This window comes from Monodelphis domestica, chromosome 3, assembly GCF_027887165.1.
Source record: "Monodelphis domestica isolate mMonDom1 chromosome 3, mMonDom1.pri, whole genome shotgun sequence".
NCBI lineage: Eukaryota > Metazoa > Chordata > Mammalia > Didelphimorphia > Didelphidae > Monodelphis > Monodelphis domestica.
The window spans coordinates 435,003,868-435,029,169 of NC_077229.1; the positions used below are offsets into that span (position 1 = coordinate 435,003,868).

Below are 25,302 nucleotides of genomic sequence, written 5' to 3' on the forward strand. Positions count from 1 at the left end.
AGCACTTGGCTTATTTTAGTTCTGATTCTAGACATGATCAGTTATCTTAGCTATTGAAGGTTGATTTGACTTTAAATAATATTTGTTACAAATTTTTCTTTAAGAAATAAAATAGTTCTATGAAGTCTTGTTGACTTTGCTCCTGGGATGGATGGACATAGCTATTCATATTCATTGATTATTTACTTTACTTTCTACACAATCACCAGTAGACAATTAGTCATTAAAACCATTTTGAGGAAATATTTCTTGTTATTCAGACCCAGTCTTGAAGTACTTTTGGAATATGCAGTAGTTAAAAGAGACCAAGATCAGGGGCATCTAGGTGGCTCAGTGCAAAAAGAGTCAGACCAGAAAGCAGGAGGTCCTGGCCTCAAATCTAGCTCTACACACTTCCTAGCTCTGTGACCATAGGCAAGTCACTTAACCTCTATTCCTTAGTCTTTACTCTTCTTCTGCTTTAGAACCACATAGCAGGAGGCTCCAACAACAAACAATAAAATGGAGCAGAAGTTCCATGGAAATACTGCAAGGGAAATGGATTGCCCTCTCTTTTTTCAGACAAGAGTTACCCAGTGGAATAACAGAAAATGTAGAGAATGTAGGGGGAGAGAGGGACAGCTAGGTGGTACCATAGTGCCCAGAGTACCAAGTTTGGAGTCATCTTTTTGAGTTCAAATCTAGCCTCAGACACTTACTAGCTTTGTGACCCTAGGCAAGTCATGTAACCCTGTTTGTCACAGTTTCCTCATCTGGTTAATGAGCTGGAAAAGGAAATGCCAAACCATTCCAGGATCTTTGCCAAGAAAACCCCAAATAGTATCATAAAACTACTGAAAGAACAAAGGGGAAAAGAAGAAACAATATTCAAAGCCAACTTTGCATGCTACCTCCCTCTGACCTTTTTAAGGAACCATCACTAAATAATGAGGACCTTCCCATAAGATAAAGCATTTTCTTCCCCTTTTGTGAACAGGCATTGCTCAAAAATTCTTCTGTGCTTCCTGGAATTTTGTTAAATATTCCAATAATCATTTCCAGAACTATAATTCCAAGCCATGAAATATCCTCTGGGAGAAACTGATAGAGCTGAGCATTTGATGTCTATTGAAGGAAAATAATCTTTGAGATAATAAAATTAGTGAAGAATCATTAATTTGGTGTCAGTTGCAGTATGAAAAAAAAATCACTGGACTAAGAGTCTGGTGATCTAACTTCTAGTTTTGTGTCTGCTACTAATTTTACAACTTGCTTAATTTTTTCTGAATTTCAACTAATCACTAAAGGCCTTTTAAGTATATGGCTTTTTAAATTGTCTCATAATTTAAAATAATTACAAATCCAGTAAGCAACAGTTTTATATTTTTATTTAATTCTTGTTATTTATTCTTTTTCCCCCAGTCATGCCCAACTTTTCATGACCCCAGTTGGGGTTTTCTTTTTTCTTTTCTTTTTTCTTTTAAACATTTACCTTCTGTCTTAGAATCATTATTGTGTATTGCTTCCAAGGCAGAAGAGGGGTAAGGGCTAGGCAATGGGGGTTAAGTGACTTTGCCAGAGTCACACATCTAGGAAGTGTCTGAGGTCAGATTTGAACCTAGGACCTCTCGTCTCTAGGACTGGCTTTACCCAGCTGCCTCTACTTGCGATTTTTTGGCATAGGTACTGGAGTGGATTGTCATTTCCTTCTACAGCTCATTTTATGGATGAAGAAACTGAGGCAAACAGGCTTAAGTGACTTCCCCAGGGTCACACAACTGGGAAGTGTCTCAGGCCAGATTTTAACTTGGGAAGATGAAACTTCCTGAATATAGGCCTTTTATCCAATGTTTCATATAGCTGCTCAATTTCTTTTTACACATCACATTTTGAGACTGTGTTCCCCCCTGACCTTTGTTTCTTAGGTGACCAAATGGGACAATGGATGGAGAATCAGTTCTTTAGTCAGAAAGACCAGAATTCAAATATGACCTCAGACACAAACTGGGAAAGTCATTTAACCACTGTATGCCTTAGTTTTCTTATCTATTAAAAGTTTTTAGCACATTATATAGGAGGCACTTAGTAAATCCTTATTCTCTTGCACCTTCTTAAAATTCTTTGTTGGTTTTTTTGTTGTTGTTTTCCCCAAGTCTCAGTTTAGATTATACTTCCTCCTGGAGTATTTCCTGATTCCCTCAATTGTAATTTCTATCTTCCTTCTGAAATTATTTTGTTTATTGGTAAATGCGTTGTTTCTCCCCAGAAGAATATTAGTTTTCTGAGGCTAAAGACTATTGTTTTGGCTTTGAATTCTCTAGGGCTCATCACAGTGTTCAATAAATGCTTTTTTGAGTTGAGTTTATAGTGAGGTTGCCTTAGGTCTAGAATTTCTGAGTTTCTATTACTCATTATAGACCTTGGAATAGATTATATCTTTTACTCACTCTTCCTTTGCATACTACATAAACTCTCATGTACACAAGTAAATAAAATACCAATCATAATGTAATTTCTATTTAAGATATCAAATGAGGGATCCTTAACAGGCATGCTGATTTTATTTTAATCTTTTTTGATAGCCAGCATTCCAAAACATATTGGATACCTTTTCTTGATTCCCTAAGGTCATTATTATCAGTTAGAATCTATAGTTTTGCATGGCTTGGAATTTAATTTGTATTAAGCTCAATCAAAACTGTGGATCTTTAGTTTTTCTTATTCTTCCTTATAAATACCATGCCATTACCAACTTGCTCGATTGTAAATCCCACAAGAATAAGGACCAGAGTCAAATTCTATTCATTTCCCATCAATACACTGCAAAGTTATTTCCACACAGCAGGATTATTAATAAATAGTTAATGTGAATACATTCTTAATTATTTTTTCCTTTTTTTATTCCAAACATAAAATATAATCAAAAGAGCATTTCCATATGCACATACATATTTCCATTTTTACATGGACAAATTTTTGCAGATCTCCATAATTTAAAAAAGAACATTCCATATGAAACCATCATGAATGCCCATTTTATAATACTTAAAAATATGTTTCTATATATGCATAGATATATAATATATATAAATTCTTCATCTTACTTTCAAAAGTATATTTCTTATAAGTGTTTCTCCTTGAATTTCCTTAGAGTTCTCTTTTATGCTTTTAAAAATGTTACAATGCCCTTTTTTTTTTTTGGAGGATAGGGTCATCACTCTTGTTTAGCCCAGATTTTTAATCTCCTGTCATATCATCAAATAGATAGCCAGGCCTTTACACAGGAGGTCCTGGGTTTAAATTTGGTCTCAAGACACTTCCTAGCTATGTGTCTGGGCAAATCACTTAATCATCTTTGCCTGACCCTTACCACCCTTCTGCCTTGATTCTAAGACAGAAGGTATGGGTTTAAAAAAAAGAAAGAAAGAAAACATTGTTTATACCTCACTAAAAGTCTTCTACATTAATAACATTGCAGTTCTAGATTGAGTCCCCCCCCCCCCCCCCCCCAGGAAAGCTATTCTTGCTAAAGAAGTTCTAATTAAAGAATACTTTTCTTAAACTTTACATCTCCCATTGTTCCTAGCCTGAATCTTTGCACATGATATACATTTAAAACCTTTAATCTCTGATGGTGGTGGGGGCTGATGTCAATGGATTACTTGAGCACTGAGGTTCTGATTGTCAGTCTATCTGGTATCGCTACTAATTGGGGCACTAATATGGTGAGTCCCTGGGAACAAGGGCTCACTGACTTCCATTAGGCGAAACTTCCTCAGGTTGGAAAAAGATAGCATTCTAAAGCTTCAGGGGCTATCCTTATTGGGATTAGACCTGCCCACAACACGTCCAGTCCAGGCAAGAGAAGGAAACTCAGCATCAAAAAAAATATATGTTTATTGAATGAATGTTAACTGAATCATGCAGAATCCTTAAGGGATACTAAAATATTTCAGAGAGTTTAAAAGGTGGAAATTATAGGAGTTTAGGCTTTCCCTGCTGCATTTTTCCCTTTTCTCTTATTTGGGTAATTTTTGTAATCACAGAGTTTACCTAATTCTTAAATATTGTATAAATTGACTGGCAACATAAAACTGCAAGTATAATATTACATAGCCAACACAGCTTTATTTTTAATCATGTTGATTCAGTGATATAAAGGTGTAATTTATGCATTTATGTGTTTCCGTTTTAATTATACATTCATTCACATGACTATAATTATGACAATTTCTACTCAGATTTCATTCATTTAGCACACTTAATTTTAGATTTGGTTGATGGTTTTAAGTGAACAGAATAATACTTAAAGACAAATTATTGATTTATCTCTGGTATAATTGTTAAATTGTGCTTTCCTTATATAAATTTATGTGGACAAATACTATAAGCTCTAATTCAAAGTCCAATAATCTGGAAGCTATATAGTAATTGAAATCTGGTTTGTGCTTCAGTTTACCTATTTTTATCTCTCTCAAATACTTCCTAACAAAATGATTATTTTTGAAAGATCACAGAGAAAGCATATGATATACTTAGAAGAACATTTTGTTTTAAAGGATTTAAATATATTTATGTACAATTGACAGACCAGTGATTGTATTCATCGATATAAGGCCTTTTCTTTTTTAGGATTAAAATACTTTTTTGATAGGAATTAATTGGGGTAAATATATATTGTCAGTTGCCAATTTTTTTAAATTTAATGTCAGATTCTTCACTAATATGCCAGACTTTCCTCCTTTCTCCTAATTTAATAATAAAATCATAGGAATTTAATGCAGGGAGGAACCTTAGAAGACACAATATTTGGTCCTCTCATTTTATATGCATGTAAACTGGGGCCTTGAGAGGGCAAAAGACTATCAATCTATCAGTCAGTAAAAATTGTAAATCACCTACTATGTGCCAGGCAGTATGCTAAGCATTGGGAATACAAAAAAAAAAGGCAATAGATAATCCCTATCTTGAAAGAGTTTACAATATAATGGGGTAGAAAACTTGCAAACAAATATATACAAAGCGAGCTATATGGAGAACAATTAGGAAATAATTTTAAAAGGGAAAGCTCTTAGATTTAGAGGGGTTAGGAAAGACTTGCTATAGAAGGTATGATTTTAGTTGAGATTTAAAGGAAACCAAGGAATTTGGAGTACAGCAGGAAGAGTATTCCAGACGTAGAAAATAGCCAAGATTAAATACACATAAGAAATGGAATGTCTTGTTTTGGGGAAAGTAGGAGACCAATGTCACTGGATCAAAGAATATGTATTGAGAGAAGACTGGATAGGTAGAAGAAAAGAGTAATGTCCTGAAAGTCTGTAGAGAAGATTATATTAAAGAAAGAGAGTGATCAACATTGTCAGAGACTGCAGAGAATGAGGATTGAGAAAAAGTCACTGGACTTGGCAACTAAGAGATCATTAGTAACAGCATTGTAAATGTAATGATGAAGTCAGAAATCAGACTCTAAGGGGTTACGAAGAGAGTGACAAGAAAAAAAGTGGAGGCACCTACTGTAAATGGCTTCCTTGAAGGGTTTAGCTCCTAGGGCAGAAGAGATATAGGATGATAGTTGGAGGGAATAGAAGAATCAAGTGAAGATTTTTTTTCAGGTTAGAGGAGACAGGGGCATGTTTATAGACAGTAGGGAATGAGCCAGTAGAGAGGGAGAGATAGAAAATAAATGAAAAGATGGGTGACAGAGGTAGGAAATCTGTTGATAGAGATAGAATGGAATGGGACTAGTTGAACAAGTAGAAAGGTTAGAGTTGCTAATGAATAAGGCCAGTTCGTCATGTGAAACCACCATGAAGAAGGAGAAAGTGATAAAAGATGAGGAAAAGAGTGAGTTATACAGCAAATGAACTTAATTTTTTCTGTAAATTTTGAGATAAGATTCTACACTGAGAGAATATGGGAAGGGGAAGCATTAGTTTTTCCCATTTCTAAGATGGAAAAGGTAATACAGAATTATGTTCTTCGAGCATATCTATTTTCAAACTTTAAATTCCTAGATAAATGTTATTTTTTATAACATGTCTTTGTAGTTGACTGTATGATTTTAGATATGATGCTTTTATTGAAAGGTTATCACCAAGAAGTATTCTATGATTTTTCATTTCTGTTGTACCTTTACTGATTTTTTTAGTGTCTCTTCTATGACCAGAGTCATTCAACCTCAGTTTCCTAATCTGTAAAATTAGTGTTTTTAACTCATTGTTCTCCAAGGTCCCTTCAACTCTTTCTGTAAACCAGTGACCTGACAACATGTCTTCATAGTCCTCTTAGAACATGTCCATGAGTCAGCTGTTTTCAAGTTGAGAGACAATAATTGATTGAATGTATAGTTAAGCTTACAAATTATATTTCTAATGTTTAAGCATGTTCTTATGTAAGGGCTTTAGCTTTTATTCTTGAGTTCTAAATTTTAAATGAAATTTTCTGCTTATGATTTAGAATCTGCATGTTCATCATCTATAGTGACCAGCCAACTATTGTTTATTTTAAATAACCTGCCTTGGATAGGAGAGAAAGGAGGGATATATTCACAAATCAAAATTATTTTAAAAAGAAGATATCAATAAAATTTTAGAAATAAATGAACTGAAAAGAATATGTTGGGGCAGAAAGAGAAGAGAGCAGAAGCTTACCATTCATCCCAGTTTTTTGTTTCTTTGCCTAAATATTTGATAATGATTGATTTTCTCTCCAAAAAAGAAATTCAGGCAAATCTGATCAGATAACTATTGTATCCCTGGAAGGTAAAAGGATAATAATCCTTTAGTCGTTTAATCTTAGGATATAGGAATCTAAATCAATAATATGCTGGATGAATATGAAAAAAATAACTAAATGGCATATAAGAAGGCAAGGGCCAAATAAACAAAGATATGAAAGAAATAAGATATATAATAGGACAGCAAAGTTATAGCATGACAAGGTGACAGCTCACCTGGTAAAATAATGTCTGAGCATCTAGGACATAGGACAAGCAGTCAACTTCAGGAAAAAAAACTGTAGGGAAACCAGCATTAAATAGATAAATAATGATGCCCTAAAAGGTAAGATGGATTTTTTGTGGACAGTACTTGAGAAGCTTAGAAAAGTTGTTCTAGACAGGGAAAATGAGGCAAATTTCCAGAACAAATAAGTAAATTGGATCAATCAGAAGGCTAATACTGACAAAAATCATCTTGTTAGCAGCAAAGCAATGAAATTATGAATAACTAAAGATGTTGGAATACTTCTTTTGCCATAATAAATAATAAATAAGTTAATTTTAAAATGCCTATGGGAACCATATAAAACGAAAATTGCAATAAAATATTTCTAAAAAAGTGAAATTTTATAAAAATATGAAATTTCTATGAAGAAAGAAATGAGAACCAAGAGAACATATGCAGCAGCAGAAATGTTTGAAGAATAACTTGTAAATGTCTACTTAATGAAAAAGAACTGATAAATAGAAACAAGACATAGTTTCAAAAAATACATATGCATTTATTCATATGTTGATATAAAATCAAATGATACCTTCTTTAGTACAGGAAAAAGATGTTGGGAGATACCTGGGAATTTTACTGTAAGCAGTAAACTAATGAAAATAAATGTGAGTGCTCAATAAATAATTTTTGAATTGAAAACACTAAGAAAATAAAATTAAGTTTTAAAATATTGGATGTTGTTGCCCTCAACTTGGAATTTCTTTCATCCACTACTTCCTCTAGCTCTTCCCAAATAATTTGCTTTTTTTGAAATGAAATGTGTTTTGGGGAGAGGGGGTGAAATTTCTTTGCACCAACTTTTGCCAAGTCAAGACATTTAGGAGAAAGGATCTAAAGAGTAAAACCAATCTGTTATTTGGTTTCCAATTCTTAATCTCTTCTCTCTTGAGATGATGGCTATTCTTTCATAGGTTGAGGAAGTATTTTTAAGGGCTTCAGATATGTTTTTTCTCATTTGCTTTCAAGATTTTTAAGCATTGCCAAAGACGGCAATAGATGGAGAAATATGGGTGTATATGTAAGGAAGGGGAGTGTTTTGTTTTTTTTTTTTTTAGGGAGATTGGGGTTAATATTATTTCTATGCTAAACTTTGTATCTTCAATGCCTCTCACATAATTGGTGCTTAATAAATAGTTGTTCGCTGATTGTATTGATTACAATAGTAAAAATTCACTTGGCCCTAAATTGAAATGTTAAACTGAGGAAATGATATTCAGTTCCCTCGCCCTCTTTTTAAAATTACACTTGAGATCATTACCAATTAAGTTAAGGTTTTAAAACTATAATTGGGTTTATTTCCAATTCAGGTTAAGGGTGTTCAAGAGTGAATTGAGATTAGTAATATCTTATCCCCATTATAAGCCCCAAACCTCATTAATCCTCTGTATTTAATGCCATGTGTTTAAGAGAGAAAATGTCCATTATTTTCAAAGTAATCACCTATGTTTCTTTAAAGAAGCATTGAAGGGACAGATGGCTCAGTGGATAGAGAGTGTGACAGGTTCAAATTTGACCTCAGATACTTCCTAGCTCTGTGATCCTGAGCAAGTCACTTAAACCGAGCTGCCAAATCCTTACAACTCTTCTGCTTTGGAAGACAAGAAAGTAAGGGTTAAAAAAAAAAGTTGAAACAATTAATATGTATAAAGTGAATTCAAGTTTGCCTTCACTGTTATCATGATGCTTTATATATATGTTAGTCTTTCAATATATGTTTTATTGATGAATAGCTACTGTTAACCCTTCCTCTTTTTACCCCATGTCTTTTCTCCCTCATTTCCATAATTCCCAGTGATATGTCCTCTGAGTCGGACAACAACATCAGACAGATAAACCAAGAGGCAGCACATAGACGCTTCCGCTCCCGGCGACATATTAGTGAAGATTTAGAACCTGAACCTGCAGAAGGTGGAGATGTCTCTGAAGTATGTAGTGCCATTGCTGACATCTTTCATCAATTTTGTGTATTCCACTTTTGGTGTCTTAAGGGTGGTTTTGTGTTTTACACGTTTTCAGTAAACTTTGTTTGTAAATCCAAGATAATATTCTCATAGCCAGTTGATCACTCATGTGGTTATTAATGTTAGTAATCCAGAATTACACACTTTTATGACCTATGTCTGGCATATGTGTTAGTGCAATGTTAGAAAAGGGAATAGTTTTCTACTATATTCAAAAAAGAATTTGCAAATTTAGGGATATTTTCAGTTTGTTAAAAGTGTTGTGTGTGTGTTTTTTCCCAAGTCCAGGACAGTTCACCTCTTTTTATAGCCAAATTAGATAGAAACGTACTATGCACTTTTGGGAGGTTAAAATTTCCAACTTGGAGTAGAATTGAGGCTTGAGTTTTTTTTCAGTTCTTTGCAATACCTTGGGAAATTTTTTGTCAACAATAATGCGATTGTTGGATATCTCTCATTTTTATAACTTTATAGTTTGTCTTAATGTTATCTGCACTTGGAACATTTAATTATAAATTAAATAATTAGCAACAGTATGATCCATTTCAGTCAAGATCCCTGTTTTCTGTTGTCAGCTGTTTACATTTTAGATAGCCAAATCAGTTTTAGCCATTTACTACTTTAGAATAATTGTCTTAATAATTTAAATAATCTTTAAGAAAGAAGAGACAATACTTTAATTATAAAATTATGAGATATGTTCTTAACCTATGAATGCTTCTCTAAATATTAATATTGCCAAAGGCAGAGCTGCTAAGTTTTTCTAAATATTTATGGAAAAAGGTTATAAAACTTTCTGAGCTATTCACTTGGTCTCTTTATTTTTAACTTGGAAATAAAAGAATTCCTCAAAATTGTTCATTTCTTTTGGTAGTTGCCAATGGCATTTTTATTCAAATGCTAAAATAATTCCTCTATTCCTTCAGTTTTTAAATGGATTCTGCACTGAGGATTTTTTTTTTCTCAGTATTCGTGTACTCTGGTTAATTTAATAAATCACCTTATTGTCAAGACCTCTTAAAATTTAAGTCAATGGGGAAAAAACACAAACCAAAATCCCAGTTCTAGCATTTACAATAATTTCTCATTTTTTATAAGCCTTGGGAAACCATTTCAGAGGAAGTGAATATAGCCGGAGACTCTCTTAGTCTGGTCTTACCACCACCTCCTGCTTCTCCAGTATCTCGGACCAGTCCTCAAGAGCTGTCAGAGGAATTGAACAGAAGACTTCAGATCACTCCGGATTCCAATGGGGAACAATTCAGTTCTTTGATTGTAAGCAGTAGTATTTATAGAAACAGAGATGGAACAAAATTTTATTTTTTTGCAATTGATTATTTTTATTTAGGTAGAATTGTATATGTGTGAATATTTTAGATTTCAGCAACTATATAAAAATTAGTTTTCTCTATCACTGGTTTTAATCTGCTATTTGCCCAAGTTAACCTTCCCCCATAAGGGTCAGGAGCAAACTTTAATTCTTTCAGTTCTGGAGGCAGCTCAGTGGCTTTGTGCATTGAGAGCCAGGCCTAGAGACAGGAGGTCATGGGTTCAAATGTGACCTCAGACACTTCCTAACTGTGTGACCATGGGCAAGTCACCTAACCCTCATTGCCTAGCCTTTCTGCTCTTTTGCCTTGGGATAAATACACAGTATTGATTCTAAGACAGAAGATAAAGTCATTTAATTATCATACTTGTCTACTTGATCTGATGAGCTCTGGACACTCCTGACTTTCTCTAAGCCCAAGACTTTCTATCTGTATGTAGATCTTGGGATGGAGAAATTGTCCTTCTGGCAGGGAAACTCGGGGAGGGATCTTGGTTGAAGGTGAAAAACTCTGAAAAATGCCAATCTCCAGAGATTGGTTATATATTTACATATGAAGAGACCAGTGCTGCCCAGGAGAGGCAAAAGCCCCTACCATCCTGGAAGCACACACAACACCAGGCAAGTTTACCAAGTGTACAGGATCTAAAAGTGTCATTCATTGGTAAGAATTCTCAAAAAATTATTTAATGATTTCATTTTTAGAATCATGGGATTAGAGCTAGAAGTGACTAATGAGTCCATCTAGTACATCCCTCCTATTTTCCAAATGAAGAAACTGGCCCATAGAGATTAAGTGACTTATCTAAGGTCACACAGGTGGTAAGCGGCAGAGGTGGGCTTTGTGCCCAGCCTTCCTGTCTTCAGAGCCAAATGCTCTTTCCATCACACCACTCTGCCTCTTTTATGTCTAGTATAATTTCTTATGATTAACATAAATCATTAATTCTTTCAATCTCAGTTTTATCTGTTATATCAATAATATACTCATAAAATACTTAGGATCAATTATTATATATAAAATATGGGGAATAGAGCATTCATCGTTCTATAACCACATAGTTATTAAAAATAATCAGTCAGGCTTCCACAGAACATAGAATCCCCAACCAAAAAGCTCAAAATATCAGGAGACAATCCATAGGCATTTAGCCCTTGGGACTTCAACCAGCTGTGCTGTTTTTTTGAAGGCAGACAAAAAGAGAAGTCTAGAAATTCTGTCTCCATTGCTAATATAGTTTTCCCTTTTGGTTCAATTCAACAAACATTTGAGTGCCTATTGTTTTTTCATTTTGTTTTTTTTTTTAGACATTATGCAGGGCTCTGATAGAAATAGAAGAATAAATAAAACACTCCCTTTTCTCAGTCTACTTCCCCTTTAGTGGGGGATGTGAAGGGAGGTGCAGATAAATGGCTTCCAAAGAAATATAATTGGGACAAGAGTAGATGTTGCTATAAGAGAGATTACAAAGAAAGAGAGAAGTTCTTGAGGCAGAGAAGGATCTGAGAAGGCTTATCCTAAGGTCATCATAAGAATCAATTATTATAATAATTGTAAAGCTCTTAGCAAAGTGCCTGGCACATAGTTAGCATGATCTAAATGCAAGTTATTCTTCTAATTATTATTTGAAAAAGGTGGTTGCATTTTAGAGGATTGAACAGAATTTCAGAGGAAAAAATGTTGCAAAAACATAGTTCTAGCCATAAGGACCATGTGAGTGGAGTGGAGGCTAAGAACATTGAATGTGTTTGGGGAAATAGTGGATTTTCTGGTTCTTTAGAATTATTCTTTAGAAAATATGAAAGGGCATTATATGAGGTACAGCCAGAAATGAAGCCAGATTATGAAGGGCTTTAAATTCTAAGCAAACGAACCTAGAATATATAGTTAGCACTTAGAACCATTCAAGTTTTTGATTGGTGAAGAATGATCAATGTCTTCATTGGTGAAGTTCCATTATTAGAATTTCAGAAGGAAGATTAACTTGAAGAACTGTTGGATGAGTTGAAGAAAGGCAAGACAAGTGCCATGGAGAGTAGTTAGAAGACTATTTATTATAGGCCAGGAAAGAGGTGATGACTAGAATTTTGAAATATCAGTAAAAATTGAGAGGACTGAATAAATCCAAAGAATATCAAAGAATTAGAATTAATTAAACTTGCAAACTGATTGAATTTGAAAGATAAGGACAGAGTCAATATTTGACATCTGCTATCTGGGAGAGATAATGGTGCCATTAATTCAAACTGGGAAGTCAAGGAGGAACAGATTTTAGAGCAAGATGGATAACATTTTGGACATGATGAATTTGCATTGTTTAGTAAACTGTTGGGAATTGTGGGTATAGAGTTTAAAAGAATATCACTGGCTGGAAATAATGGGTTGAGTTATGCACAGAAAATAATAATGAGATCCAACCATGGGAAGATAGATATAAGATCCCCTAAGGCAAATGGAGAAAGAGACAAGAGATTTCTCTTTCCTAAAAGTTTAAATTTCTTGGGGAGCTCCCTTCTAGGACCCTACTAAGAGCATTTAGCAGCAGAAGATGTAGAGTTCACAAAGTTTCCAAAAAATTCCATGAATTTTATGTGATGCTGATCATAGAGGGGAAAAAAAGCAGAATCAGCAGGGAAAATCACAATGTGGGGTCCTTAAATTGCATGATCCTAAAACAGTGTTCAGAAAATTCTGCCATAAGCAGGCACTTACTTTTAAAAGTTAAAATAAACATAGCTCGAGTGCAATCTAATAGATAATGAAGATGTGTTCTTATTGGACATGGTATTTGAGAAATGATTACTTTAGTCAAAGAATCCATTATCTAACTAGCATTTACTATAAATTGTAGGAGAGCTGTATAAAACTTTGAGTACAATATTGATATACCCATAAATAAAAAGTTTAATATGGATGATTTTTTTTAATTTCTTCTCAAAATTAATGATTATTCAGTTTAGTTTCATATTGGAATTATGGCAGTTTTTATTTTTAAAAAAGTCATTGAGATAGAAACATGAAAATCAAAATGTAGTGACAAAGGGACAAGGAAAGAGATTGCATATCTAAAAACATAGTTGAAATTCAATACTACTGTTATGGAAACAAAATAAGTGATAAGGTCATATGTTTGGACCTATAAAAAGTAGAAATATCTGATCTACAAAGAATTCACAACAATTAAATACCTTTATTCTACCTAATGCAGAATACATTAGTAATCTTGTACTGTTAATGTTAAACTACCAGTCCTTACTGATTATAGTAAAATCAATAACTGCATTTATCTTAACATAATAGGTCTGCCATATTGCTATTATTTGCTTCAGTTAAAATAATTTTTTCAAAAGTAATGCTTCTAGGAAAAAGAAACAAACCCACCTTCTTTATCCTGTCCCAGGAATCCCTGGAATATAAATAAACATATAAATAAGTGGAATGGCATTTACTCAGGAATCTACATCCTGATGCATCCCCATGGAGAATTTACCTTCACCACCTTATAATTTTATTCATAATTCTAAAAAATTAAAGAAATGTAAGTGTTTAGAACTTGATCACAGATATTTTCATTTATACTTATGCATTTCAGTCACTTCCATATGGAAAAAATGACCTAAATCAAGATAATACTAAATAAGAAATGGATAGTGGATATGTATCATTACATTAAAGAATGTATGATTTCATTAGCATGAGTATTTCCTCCAGTAAGGCAAGTCATGAGCCCACCTTCATAGAGTTTTATTGCTATGTTGTAGCCGTTAGAATTCATCCCTTGATTTTAAACCTCCTAGTAGTTATTCTATATATAGTTAACTAGTCCAGTTAACTAGTATGATCCATAACTAGTATGGGGTTAATTGGAATGAAAGGCTCCATGATAGCTGTTTTCAACTTAGCAGAACTTAATAAATTCACCCTGTACTGTTAAGAACCTAGGGTTACATTCATACCATGATGAAATATATGAGATTAGGAATTAAATGGAGGGAAATAAAATGAATGTGATACACAGATATACAAACAGAGCCAGAATGGCAGAGTGAATAGACTACAACATTTTGAATATGGAAGCCTTGGGGTCAAACTCTACTTTTGCTATTAACTAAGAATAGACTGAGCCTCAGGCCACTCATTAGGACTAATCTCCCAATTTACAGACCAACAGATCTGCATGGTTGGAAGGTGCTCTCACATTGATGACATTATAGTTTTTTGACTTAGATGTATATAACTATATATTTCACATACACACACATCCCTCTGCTTGTTTAGGTACCTATTGTCATTATTTTCAATGTAAACAAAAGATTTATTTATTCATTGGCCATGTGTAATGGGTCAATATTTCTTTTGCCACTTTGAATGATCTCTTACCTTGTAAATAGAACACTACATAGCAAAATTTTCAAGAATAGGCAACATTTTCCATACCATTCTGAGTTTTGGTTTTTGGCTTTGATTTTGGTTTTGGTTTTGATTTTTTTTTTCCTGAGATTTGCTGAGTTTTCTTCAGAGGCTAGAATCAAGAATCCTTGACTTGTAAGAGTTGGGAAAAAGTTATGTGTTCTTCTTCACAAAAACTACAATCAACCCTTTGTTCTGTCCAGTGCTTTGTGTATTGTAGGCATTCATTGAATGTTATTCATCATCATACATTCTCTGTTTTCTTTATAATTTTCTTTATCTTTCCTTTCCCATTATGGATTATATTTGGCCTGAAGAGTTTGCAAACCAGAATAGTGAATTACTTGTTTTTCAAGTTAGTTTTAAACTAGGATTGAAATGCAAATATGACCTACATATTGTCCTTTTATTTTTTGAACTTTTCTCTACTTTTTTTGGTAGTTAATTCTAACTAGGGCCCAACTGTGAGACCATCTGGATAAAAATGTTGAGAACTAAAAAAAGGAAGGTGATTTTCTCTAAATATTTTTCTTGGAAAGGTGGTGGTTTCTTCTTAACTGCCTTTCATATTATAGTAGCAGAAAAGTAGTATAAAGATTCATTCTGCTTTCAGTGAAAGGATTGAATGATTTTTTTAAGTGATCAAGCTTTTTTTTTTCATTCATTTACTCCATAGCTTATGTTTGGTTTTTTTTTTCTTATTCTTGCAGCAAAGGGAACCTTCTTCAAGACTGAGGTCCTGCAGCGTGACAGATGCAGTTGCTGAACAATCTCATCTACCACCGGTAAACCTAAACTAATTTTTAGTTGTCAAATGATACATTATAACTTATTTGAAATCCTCCCTTTATTCTGAAAAGCAGATTTTCCTCTGCAGGTAGATATTCTTAACCTACTGTGGATATCCACATTGAAAAAAAAAAGACAAAGACAAAATCCTCAGCTCTGTCAACAAATTATAGAAGCCTGTTTTTCTTTGATTACAGGCATATGTGAGGGGAATATCAACTCCCCTCTTGGCCTTCAAATTAACTTATTAAGGTGAGGCATTTGGAAAAAAATGATCTCTGAGATCCCTTCTAACATTAAAAGCCCATGATCCTCTTAGCCCATTTTAATACCAATTCTTATTCATCTGCTTATTGTTTTAAACAAAAAGCAATTTACTGGTAATATATGAATTAATGATTCATTTTAGTTTCAAAGGATTACTTAGATTTTTAAAATAGATATGGAAGTGAGAATGTGCTCATGTAAACATATATGCTGGATAGACATTGTTATATAGGATTCTCCTGTCCCCTTTCCAAAAAATTATATTCATTTTATGAATTTTGTTAATGATGAAGAACTCTTAAGGTTTGTAACATCTTCTCTTTAAATTCTGTAGTGGCTTAAAATGGCATTTCTAATCATCTTATAAAATCTGTCAACCATCTTAAGGCAGCTAGATTGAGCCAAAGAATTGACCATCATTTAATGTTTAGCATTATTAATGGCAAATTTAAGTCAATATATTTTTGCCTTTGTGACCCTGTGTGTGCCTTCACATACTAGGATCTTCATAAAAGTTGTTTTGAATATAATTGAAACAGAATTAGTAACATATAGTACATAAAAATATGTAGTTATACTTGAATTGCCTTGGGGAGATATTTTGGGTAACCATGAGAATGATAAATTGCATGCAAATTTCCTCTCTTGAAGTTAAAGTTTAGCCTTTTAAATTTGTTATTTGGCCCTAAGAGAGTTTGTTTTTTACAAAAACAAAGCAAACAACAAACAAAAAACCTTACCCTATAATCTTCTGATATTATTAAACTTGTGTGAGTTCTAAAGAAGAAATATCAATGATTGCTTTTCTTAATCCATAAAGGATAACTTCCATTTACAAGTATTTTTATGGAATTCATTAGAAATATTTTTGAATTCCATTCATCAGAATAGCAGAGTAATTGGCTTCTCTCTATATATCTTCTAATTGGTGATCTGCATTCTTTGTCAGAGATCTGTTATCTGTTCTTTTATTGACCTATAATTGATTCCATACAATTAAACTTGCTTTGTTCACTGTATTTTTAAATTTTTGGTCACTTTTAAGTAATTTTTGAGCTGAACATGCCCACACAAACACACAGATACGACGATCCAGTGAAATGAATGGCCATAATAGCAGATTGAGTGGCTTAAACCAAATATATTGGTGGATAATGAGTTTGATAAGAATATAGAATAGACAAATGACTTTCTGGGATGATTTAGGTATCTGTCTTTTGGGAAATCGGTCTTTGATGAATGTTGATGAACTCTTGGGGTTCTTTCTAACCTAATAATTCTTTGATTGTCTTTAATGAATTAACAATATTTCTATTTATATTGTAAGATCAAAGTATATTTTATTTTTGCAAGGGCTCGCCCTCCTGGAAGCTGCTGTTTGGGAACTTCAAGTACACCCCTACACTTGACTCTTTTCTCTGCTTTCTCAAGCTTTGCATTCACTGATCATCAGTGGCCAAACACTGATATTGTCAGGTCAAAGAATTCATCAGTTCTTTCTGGTGTTGACTAAGAACATTTAAAAGGAATAATCCTTTGGTGGTAGTTGCTTAATGAAACAACTACAATTCTGATAAAGTCTCAGTTTAAAGTTTATTCATGAACACAAAAACACTATCTGTTAGTTTTGTTTTTGGTCATTTAAGAGGGGAAGCATTCATATTCCTCCTTCTCCACTAGTTATCAGTGATTGCTAGCTTGATTTTGCTTCTGGACCAGTTTTGATTTAACAGGATTTTAATCTTATGGCTTAACTGTCTCAATGAAGCACACATAGCTGTGTTTCCTGATTCAAGGAATTATTAGAATCCCCTACCTGAGCATTTTTTTAACTGACCTAACCTATGATTTAACAGCAGAGTGCCCCAACTAGGAGAGCCCGTTCGTCAACTGTCACTGGTGGTGAAGAACCAACGGTAATGCTATTCTTTATCAGACACTAGCTACGAAGCTATTTGGGTTGCTTTTAATGTCTTATATAAGGGTTAATTTTCTTTTGCTTTCTTAAACATTGACACCAGTGTGTCCTCAAATTGCTTTTGCTTCTTATTTTTTAATACTTGATTAATGAAGTAAGTCATTAGCACAAACTTTGATGTTAAAACCTTTCTGTACAACTATTTGCATTATTTTAAAAAAATAATCATTTACTGTATCTTTTTATCTATTACTTTTTGGTTGTTTAATGATTTTTATTATTGGATATTTTTTTCTTTTCCTTAAAATTCCAGTCTAATCTAGTGCTTTACATTACTATATACACTTAGTCAATATTTATTTTGAGATTTTATCAGTGGAACTATAAATGTGGAATCAGAACTCATGCTGTACTCTTATCCACATTAGTTTTCTGTCTGCTGATATCTGAATATCTTTATCACCTCATACATCTCTAGATGACCTTTTTCTGACAGAAGTTGTATATGCAAGGAGTACAGTATAGTTTTAGTGTTAGTAAAAGGAAAGAATAATGAAGAATGAGAAATTATTGTGGAAAAATCAGATGCTTTCAGAGGCCAGAAATTATTATTTTTTTTTTGTAGTTGAAAATTGATTCTACCAGTTTAAATCAGAACCCTACCATTTCTGTGTGGTTTTTGGAATGAGAGATTATTTCTTATGCTTTCCTTATTAAAAATATCTTTTTTATGTTGCTTTGTATTGCTTATTAAAAGTAATTTATTTTACTTTCCCATGAATTTTTCTCTAGTGTAAGCAATATGTTTCTTGTTTCACAACATGATAACAAGGAAATAAGTATTATATGATAATATAGGTACCACTTATATAATATTATCTGCCTTCTTAGGTAGAGAGGGGAAGAAAAATGAGCCAGATTTTTGGACATAGCTAATGTGTGAATTTGTTTCATATATAAGCATATTTATTTTAACTTACTATAATAATTATAACAAATCATGTATTATATTGTTACATTACATATTTTGTTATACATATATTTTAGAATTCTATACTTTAAAAAGCTTTAAGAATAATACTATTGGATAATAAGAAAATCTCATTAAGTTTTTTGACTGTGTTCTAAAAGACATTTAAGAGCTTTATAATACTTAAAAAATGCTATGTAGCAAATAAAATTTTCTTTATAAAAAGGAAGTGATTCAAAATATTTATATGATCTATAAGATATTTAAAGCCCCATTTGCAAGAACAAAATTATCAGTAAAATCAGCATAATTTATGCTATCAAGTTGCAAACAGTTTAAGAGAGATCTATATCATATGAAGCAGAAAGGAGGAGGAGAGAAGAGTGAGTGACAATAAGCAGAAAAGAAAATTATGAGCCAGCAGGTTACCTGTCAACTCCTCCCAAGATCCACCTGTAAAATTATCAGTGCACAGGCAATCTACTGCTTCTTAGTAGATCAATTTGTTTGGCTCTTACAGTTGATCCTGGTTTATCTGATGTGAATCCTGCCAGTTTACATGCTGAATCTTGGGACAAGTGTAGCTGTGTAGTTGAGATTGACCTTAGTTCACATTTTGAGATAGTTTTAATGAAAATTAGCATCCGCTAGCCATTTCTACTTCTTAACAGAAATTGGAAATCCCTTGTCATTGTTTGAATGATGCTGTCATATTGGATTGTTCTAAATAAACATATGTGAAGAATAAGAGTGCCAGAGTTCAAATTGACACTTAACAGACTAATTCAAAGCTATAAAGTATCTCGTGGTTGGCTACACAGGAGTTACACCTCTCTTGCTTTCTTGATTTGACCTCTTTGTCCCATTAGAGCCTGGTAAAGAAAAGAATGAAATCTATGCATGCACCATTGTTTTTATAAAGAAGCATGTAATTGAGTAGGCAAGCAATTTGAAAACAAGCAATGTTTTACCCACAAGCCACTTGAATTCTTTTCCTTGTCTGTGACTATTTTCCACAAACACAAGTATATTGCATTTGTTATGAACTTAAATCACATGTTCATAGGGGACTAATTATCTTATTAATATTCATGCATATATTTTAAACTGTAACCCATATGTATAGTATCTTTCATGTTTCTTTTCTCACATTCCATTTTTCAATGCTGTTCACATATCTGTCATTTTTAATTGCTAAATAATTTTCTATAACCTATTAATTATACCATAGTTGGCATTGATATCATGATTATAGAGCATTCAGAGTATTTCCAAGTTTTTAAAATATAATTTTTAAAGGATGCTCTTTACTCTACTTAAATATAAGACTCTCATGTCTTTGTTTTTAGAATGTAGCAACTTTTCACTTCCAAAACAAGAATTATCCATACTCCAAGAATCCCTAGCTATTTACTTCCCTTAGCATTTGAGTCCCAAAGTAGTTTGTTCCTCTTTGACAGCTTCTTTGCTAGCAGATTATTGCTAAACCTTATCATCAAGCTAGGAAAAAGCTTGCTGATTTCTCTTTCTGGAAAGTTGAAGACAGCCCTGGAGACAAAGTGTATAGAGGACCAGCAAGAACATTGAACCCATTTTCCTAAAACCTTTTGGATGGTGGAACTTTGAGTCTGAAAACATCTAAAGTTGAGCCTCATTTAAATTGGTTTATATCTCTCCGCTTCAATTTTCTCATCTGTTTAATGGGTTAAAACATACTTGTATTCACCCACCTCATAGCATTGATGTTATTATCATAGGATATATTGTATGAAAAAGCATTTCATTATCATAAAGCATTAACAAAAATAGATATTTCCTATAAAAAGGTCTTCCTTTGGCAGTACTTTGCATTCTCAGATCTGTTCTCCCCCCCCCCCTTTCAATTGGTTTCCTTTTTTTTAAGGTTCAGTAATCTTATTAATACCTATTCAAAATAAAATGTTCTAAAGGAACCCTAACACCTATGTTGCTATATCATTTTGATTTGTAGGCAAGACACAATCTTAACTAGTGTCAGTTTATAATATAGGACCTTTCTATGACATAATAGAAATGATTATTCTCAGTATGCTATCTTATGTTTATAAAGTGCTTTGTGGTCTTTGAGAATGCTTAGGGTCAGTCAATAAACATTTATTAAATGCTATTTTATGCCAGGCACTAAGCTAAACACTGGTGATATAAAAAGGAGGCAGAAAGAGTCTTTCCCCCAATAAACTCACAATGTAATAGAGGAGAAAATAGGGTTTCTACTTAGTGCTGGAAGGAAGGAAACATGCATTTATTAATCTCCTACCATGGGGGCAGTTAGCTGGTTTAGTGGATTAAGAGCCAGACCTAGAGTGAAAGGACCTGGGTTCAAATGTGGCTTCAGATAATTTCCAACTGTGTGACCTGGGCAAGTCATTTAACCTAAATTACCTAGCCCTTATTGCTCCTCTGCCTTGGAACTAACATTTAGTGTGTTTATTCTAAGACAGAAGGTTAGAATAAAAACAACAACATCAACAACAACAAAAAAGATATCCTTTTTACGTGCCAGACCTTGCATTAAGTGTTTTACAAATATTATCTCATTCAATCTTTATTCAACCCTAGAAAGCAGGTGATCTTGTCATCTGCATTTTACAGTTGAGGAAACTGAGATAGACTTAAATGATCTTCCCAGCTAGTAAGTATTTGTGGATGTATTTGAACTCAGGTCTTCCTTACTGTAGATCCTGTGTTCTATCCACTGCATCATCTAGCTCATGAGTACATGCTCATTGCAGTTCTGGAAAGCAGCATTCAAAGACATTATTTCACCATGCTTTTGCTTGTATTGTTCAGTTCAGCTAATTGAATTTAAGGTAGTTGATGTCACTTGGCCATGGTTACATAGTTAAATTGGTGAAACTGAGTGCAGATCCCAAGCCTTTTGATTTCTTGTCTAGGAGAAGGCATACCATTATAGACAGAGTACTATAGAGCCAAGAAGACTTTAGTTCAAATCTTGCCCCACCCAGACATTGACTGAAACCTTGAGTCTTTCCCATCATTCTATCTGTCTCCATCTTTCTCTATCAGCGTTTTGTTCTTTTATTGTTTACCTTCATCTTCTGCTCATCAGCATTTCATGTAAAATAGAAATAATAATAACATCTAAATATCAGGACTGTGGTAAGAATCAAATGAGAGAATGTATGTAAAGTGTGTTACCAACATTAATGTGCTATATAAATTAGCATTAATATTATTTTTACACTAGGGACAATAATATACCATGGCATGATATGAAATAAAGAAACAGATAAGTATTCTGCCCTGCCCTGAAGTATAAGGTACTAGAATTTGGTTTGTATGCCAGAAATGTAACAAAGGGCTGGCATTTGAGAGAATCTTGAAAATAAAAAATTTCAATTTAAAATGATCTTAGAGATCATCTTATCTAACCCCATCTTTTTACAAATGAAAAAACTAAGATTCAGAAAGCACAGACTTGCTTAACATCATGTCAGCAGAGTATGATTAAAATCTGGTCTAATGTTCAAACTCTTTCATCATCCTTTCCATTATGGCAATATCTTCTTTTGGGAGCATGTTATGATTTTAACTGTTCGACACCATAATTTATTTTTTTTAATTTACCCAAATTCCACAATTATACAATTGCATTTGATGTCTATGTGGCATCTTCAGGCACAATAGTAAAATATTTAGCATGAGAGATGGGACAATTGTGAAATCCTCTATGAGAACCTGTTAGTTGCTGTTAACTTCTTTCTCAAGGACCATTTTGGGAAGTAGCTTATGAGAAACATAAGGATGAAACATTAGTAATCTTTTTGTCAAATGACCACAACTGTCCTTGTACTTACTCTACCTTTTCTAGCTTCGTTTAAAGCCAGAATCATGCATTCTTATCAACACTACCTTGTTGGGAGAGTATTACATGTCTTTGTGTACTGGGTTGGCAACACAAGTTAACCTATTTCAAAGACAGCCAATTATTTCAGGAACATCATTCAGTTTAAAGTAGTTAGAATCTCCAGCTTCATTTCACATCATTGGGAATATTGAGCATTTTATTAGTCAGTGTTTCCAACCATGCTGTGATTTCATGCACTTTAAGACATTATACAAATATGAGCTGTTATTTATTATTCTCCTAAGGGGAGAAAGTCCATAAGTAAGATTGTCCTGTTAGCTAAGCTTATGGCTAGATCACTGAACAAAGCATCCTTAATTTAGCTTCCAGTTCTACTAGAGACAGTTTTGTGTCATAAAAAGGTATTTTTAGTACCTGGAGACTTGGAATCTGGGGCTTTGAGTCTGGCCTCTAAGACTTAGTAAACATATGGTTGTGGATAAGTCATTTCATTTCCTCATCTACGATGGAGATGATTAAAATATACTATGTAACCTAGAAGGTTTGTGGTAACCAACTTGCTGTGTTCATCTAAAAGCCCTTTAAACTTTTTGTAGTTATTATTGCTATTGTTATAGCTCTCCATCCTATTCAGGTTATTTTATTTTTGTGAAAATTCATTTCATTGATAAACTGTTATAACTTTCACTGATCATCTAATGGGTCTTTTCTGACCAGATGTCTTTGTGAACACTTCACCTCTGGGTCTTCATTTAATCTTCTATGGAATGAGTGAGGGGTAGACTGAATGACGTTAGAGGTCCCATCCAGCTCTTAATTTTTCATCTTCTGATCATATGTACTTAACAAGACTATCAAAAGGCTTAAAAAAGATACTTCATGATTCAAAAAATTTTATGAAGGCATACCACATTGCCTTTCTTTCTCTGTTGGGGTGCTATAGAGGAAAAGGTGCCCACACAATAAATAATTTTATCAGTAGGACTCAGCTTTTTAGATTTTGCTTTTCTGCATTTAGCTAAACATTTTCTATCAGAATGATACAGTAGGTCAAAACTTTGTGGCCTATATGCATTCTTCACATATAGTTAAGTCAGAATACATTTAAATGAATATGCCTGCTCAAAACAGTAGGGTTCCATAGTTAACAAGAAGTGCACAAACTTGTGAATTTCCTAGTACATCTATTCACCCCTTATGGTACATGTACCAACCTTTTTTATCAAAAGCTGCCAAGATAAAAAATTTTTATGGTCCACCCTTTGGATGGAATCCCTTTCTGCCTTGGACTAGAGAATAGACCAGTGAGTTTTAAGGCTTTATTACTTAACATTTTTCAACAGATTACAGAAAATGAAGTTTCTATGGAGACTCTTGATTTTCATAGTCATTGCTCATTTCACCATCATAATAGTTATGGGCTCTATCCATGGAATTTTACCATAGTATAGATATGACCAAAATTCAGCAGATACACCTGAGCTATCTAAAAAGCTACTTTGAAAAGAGAGATTTCTTATACAAAATAATATTATCACTTGCTAAGCTTCCCATGGGGTAAATTAATTCCCATCTGGAACGTGCTATATAGTACATGAAGTGAAATCTTTGACCTCAGGTAAAATGTTGCCCAAGTTACATGGCAGAACCCCGTGTTATATGATGCTATTTCCAGCAAGTACACTATGGTCACCCACCCAGATGACACCAGCTTTCTGTGTGCTGCTTTGCCAAGACTTTTAGATGCTAAACTTAATATCAACCCCAAAGAGATTAGAGTCATTAGAAAAAGAACTTAGATTACAAATTTATTTATTCTTTTTTCCTTTTAAAATTAACAAGCATTTATTTTCTCTCCTCTTTACCTTCCCCGCCTCTCATTAAAAAGGAAAAGACAAATCTTTAAACAAGCATACATATAGTCTAGGGAAACAAATTCCCATAAATGACCATGTCCCAAAATTTGTGACTCATTCTGTAATGTGAGCCCATCTCCTTTTGTCAGAAACTAGATTGCATGCTTCATTATTGCCCCTCCCACATCTTGGTCGTTACATTATTCAGAGTTCTTAAATCTTTCCAACTGCTTTTTCTTTACATCATTGTTGCTACTATTTAAATTGTGCTCTGGGTTCTGCTTACTTCACTCTGCATCAGTTCGTATAAGTCTTCTTTGTTTCAGAAATGTTTTCATTCTTAGTTAAATAAAGAAATCATAACAGTATTTATTTATTCAAGTAAATGGTGCTCTAAGGGGAGTCCCTAGTTAGGGAAGATGATAGTAAAATATCAATCTCTTTTTACAGCTTTACATGCAAAAGAGCCCAGGTGTTATTCTGGTCTTCAGACTTGCTGAACCTTTGAAAGGTTTTTTTATACTTCTTTTCAAATAACACAGAATGTTACCCTTTCTCACTAGATTAGGGCATTAAAGCAGCTGTTATAGGATACATTCCTCAGATCTACAACCTTGGATTTAAGAAAAAGGCTCTATTTAGACTTTCTTAGATCAGCCTCTCTTCTTCAACTAATAAATGATTCTCAACCAGTGTTGGTATCAAAGCTTGAGAAATCCAAGGCATAGCAGAGAAACTTTTTTTCTGCTCTTCATTTTCCACCTGTGATTACATATTTGTCAGGATGTGTATGATCCTTTAAAAAAGAGCCCTGCTACATAGTGTTTGAAAGGCTGAAGTAAAGTAAGTACACTGATACGTTGTTTGTGAGGCTTTGAATTCATCCAACCTTCCATTCTGGAAGGAAGTTGCAACTATGCTAATAAAATATTTAAAGATCCATATC

General features: G+C 33.4%; 1 protein-coding gene across 26 annotated transcripts in view; it reads left to right on the forward strand.

The window, feature by feature from the left end:
* Positions 1–25,302, forward strand: part of NEDD4L (NEDD4 like E3 ubiquitin protein ligase) — a 444,249-nt gene that overhangs the window by 346,489 nt on the left and 72,458 nt on the right. For 11 of the 26 annotated variants that reach the window (XM_056824470.1, XM_056824467.1, XM_056824474.1 and 8 more), the window contains 3 exons: positions 8,779–8,911; positions 10,046–10,222; positions 15,399–15,473. In XM_056824470.1, coding sequence (XP_056680448.1) covers positions 8,779–8,911; positions 10,046–10,222; positions 15,399–15,473 — 385 coding nt within the window. Of the gene's footprint in view, positions 1–8,778; positions 8,912–10,045; positions 10,223–15,398; positions 15,474–17,600; positions 17,661–25,302 lie in introns of all 26 variants that reach the window. The other 15 variants (XM_056824464.1, XM_056824466.1, XM_056824465.1 and 12 more) reach the window with 3 other exon arrangements.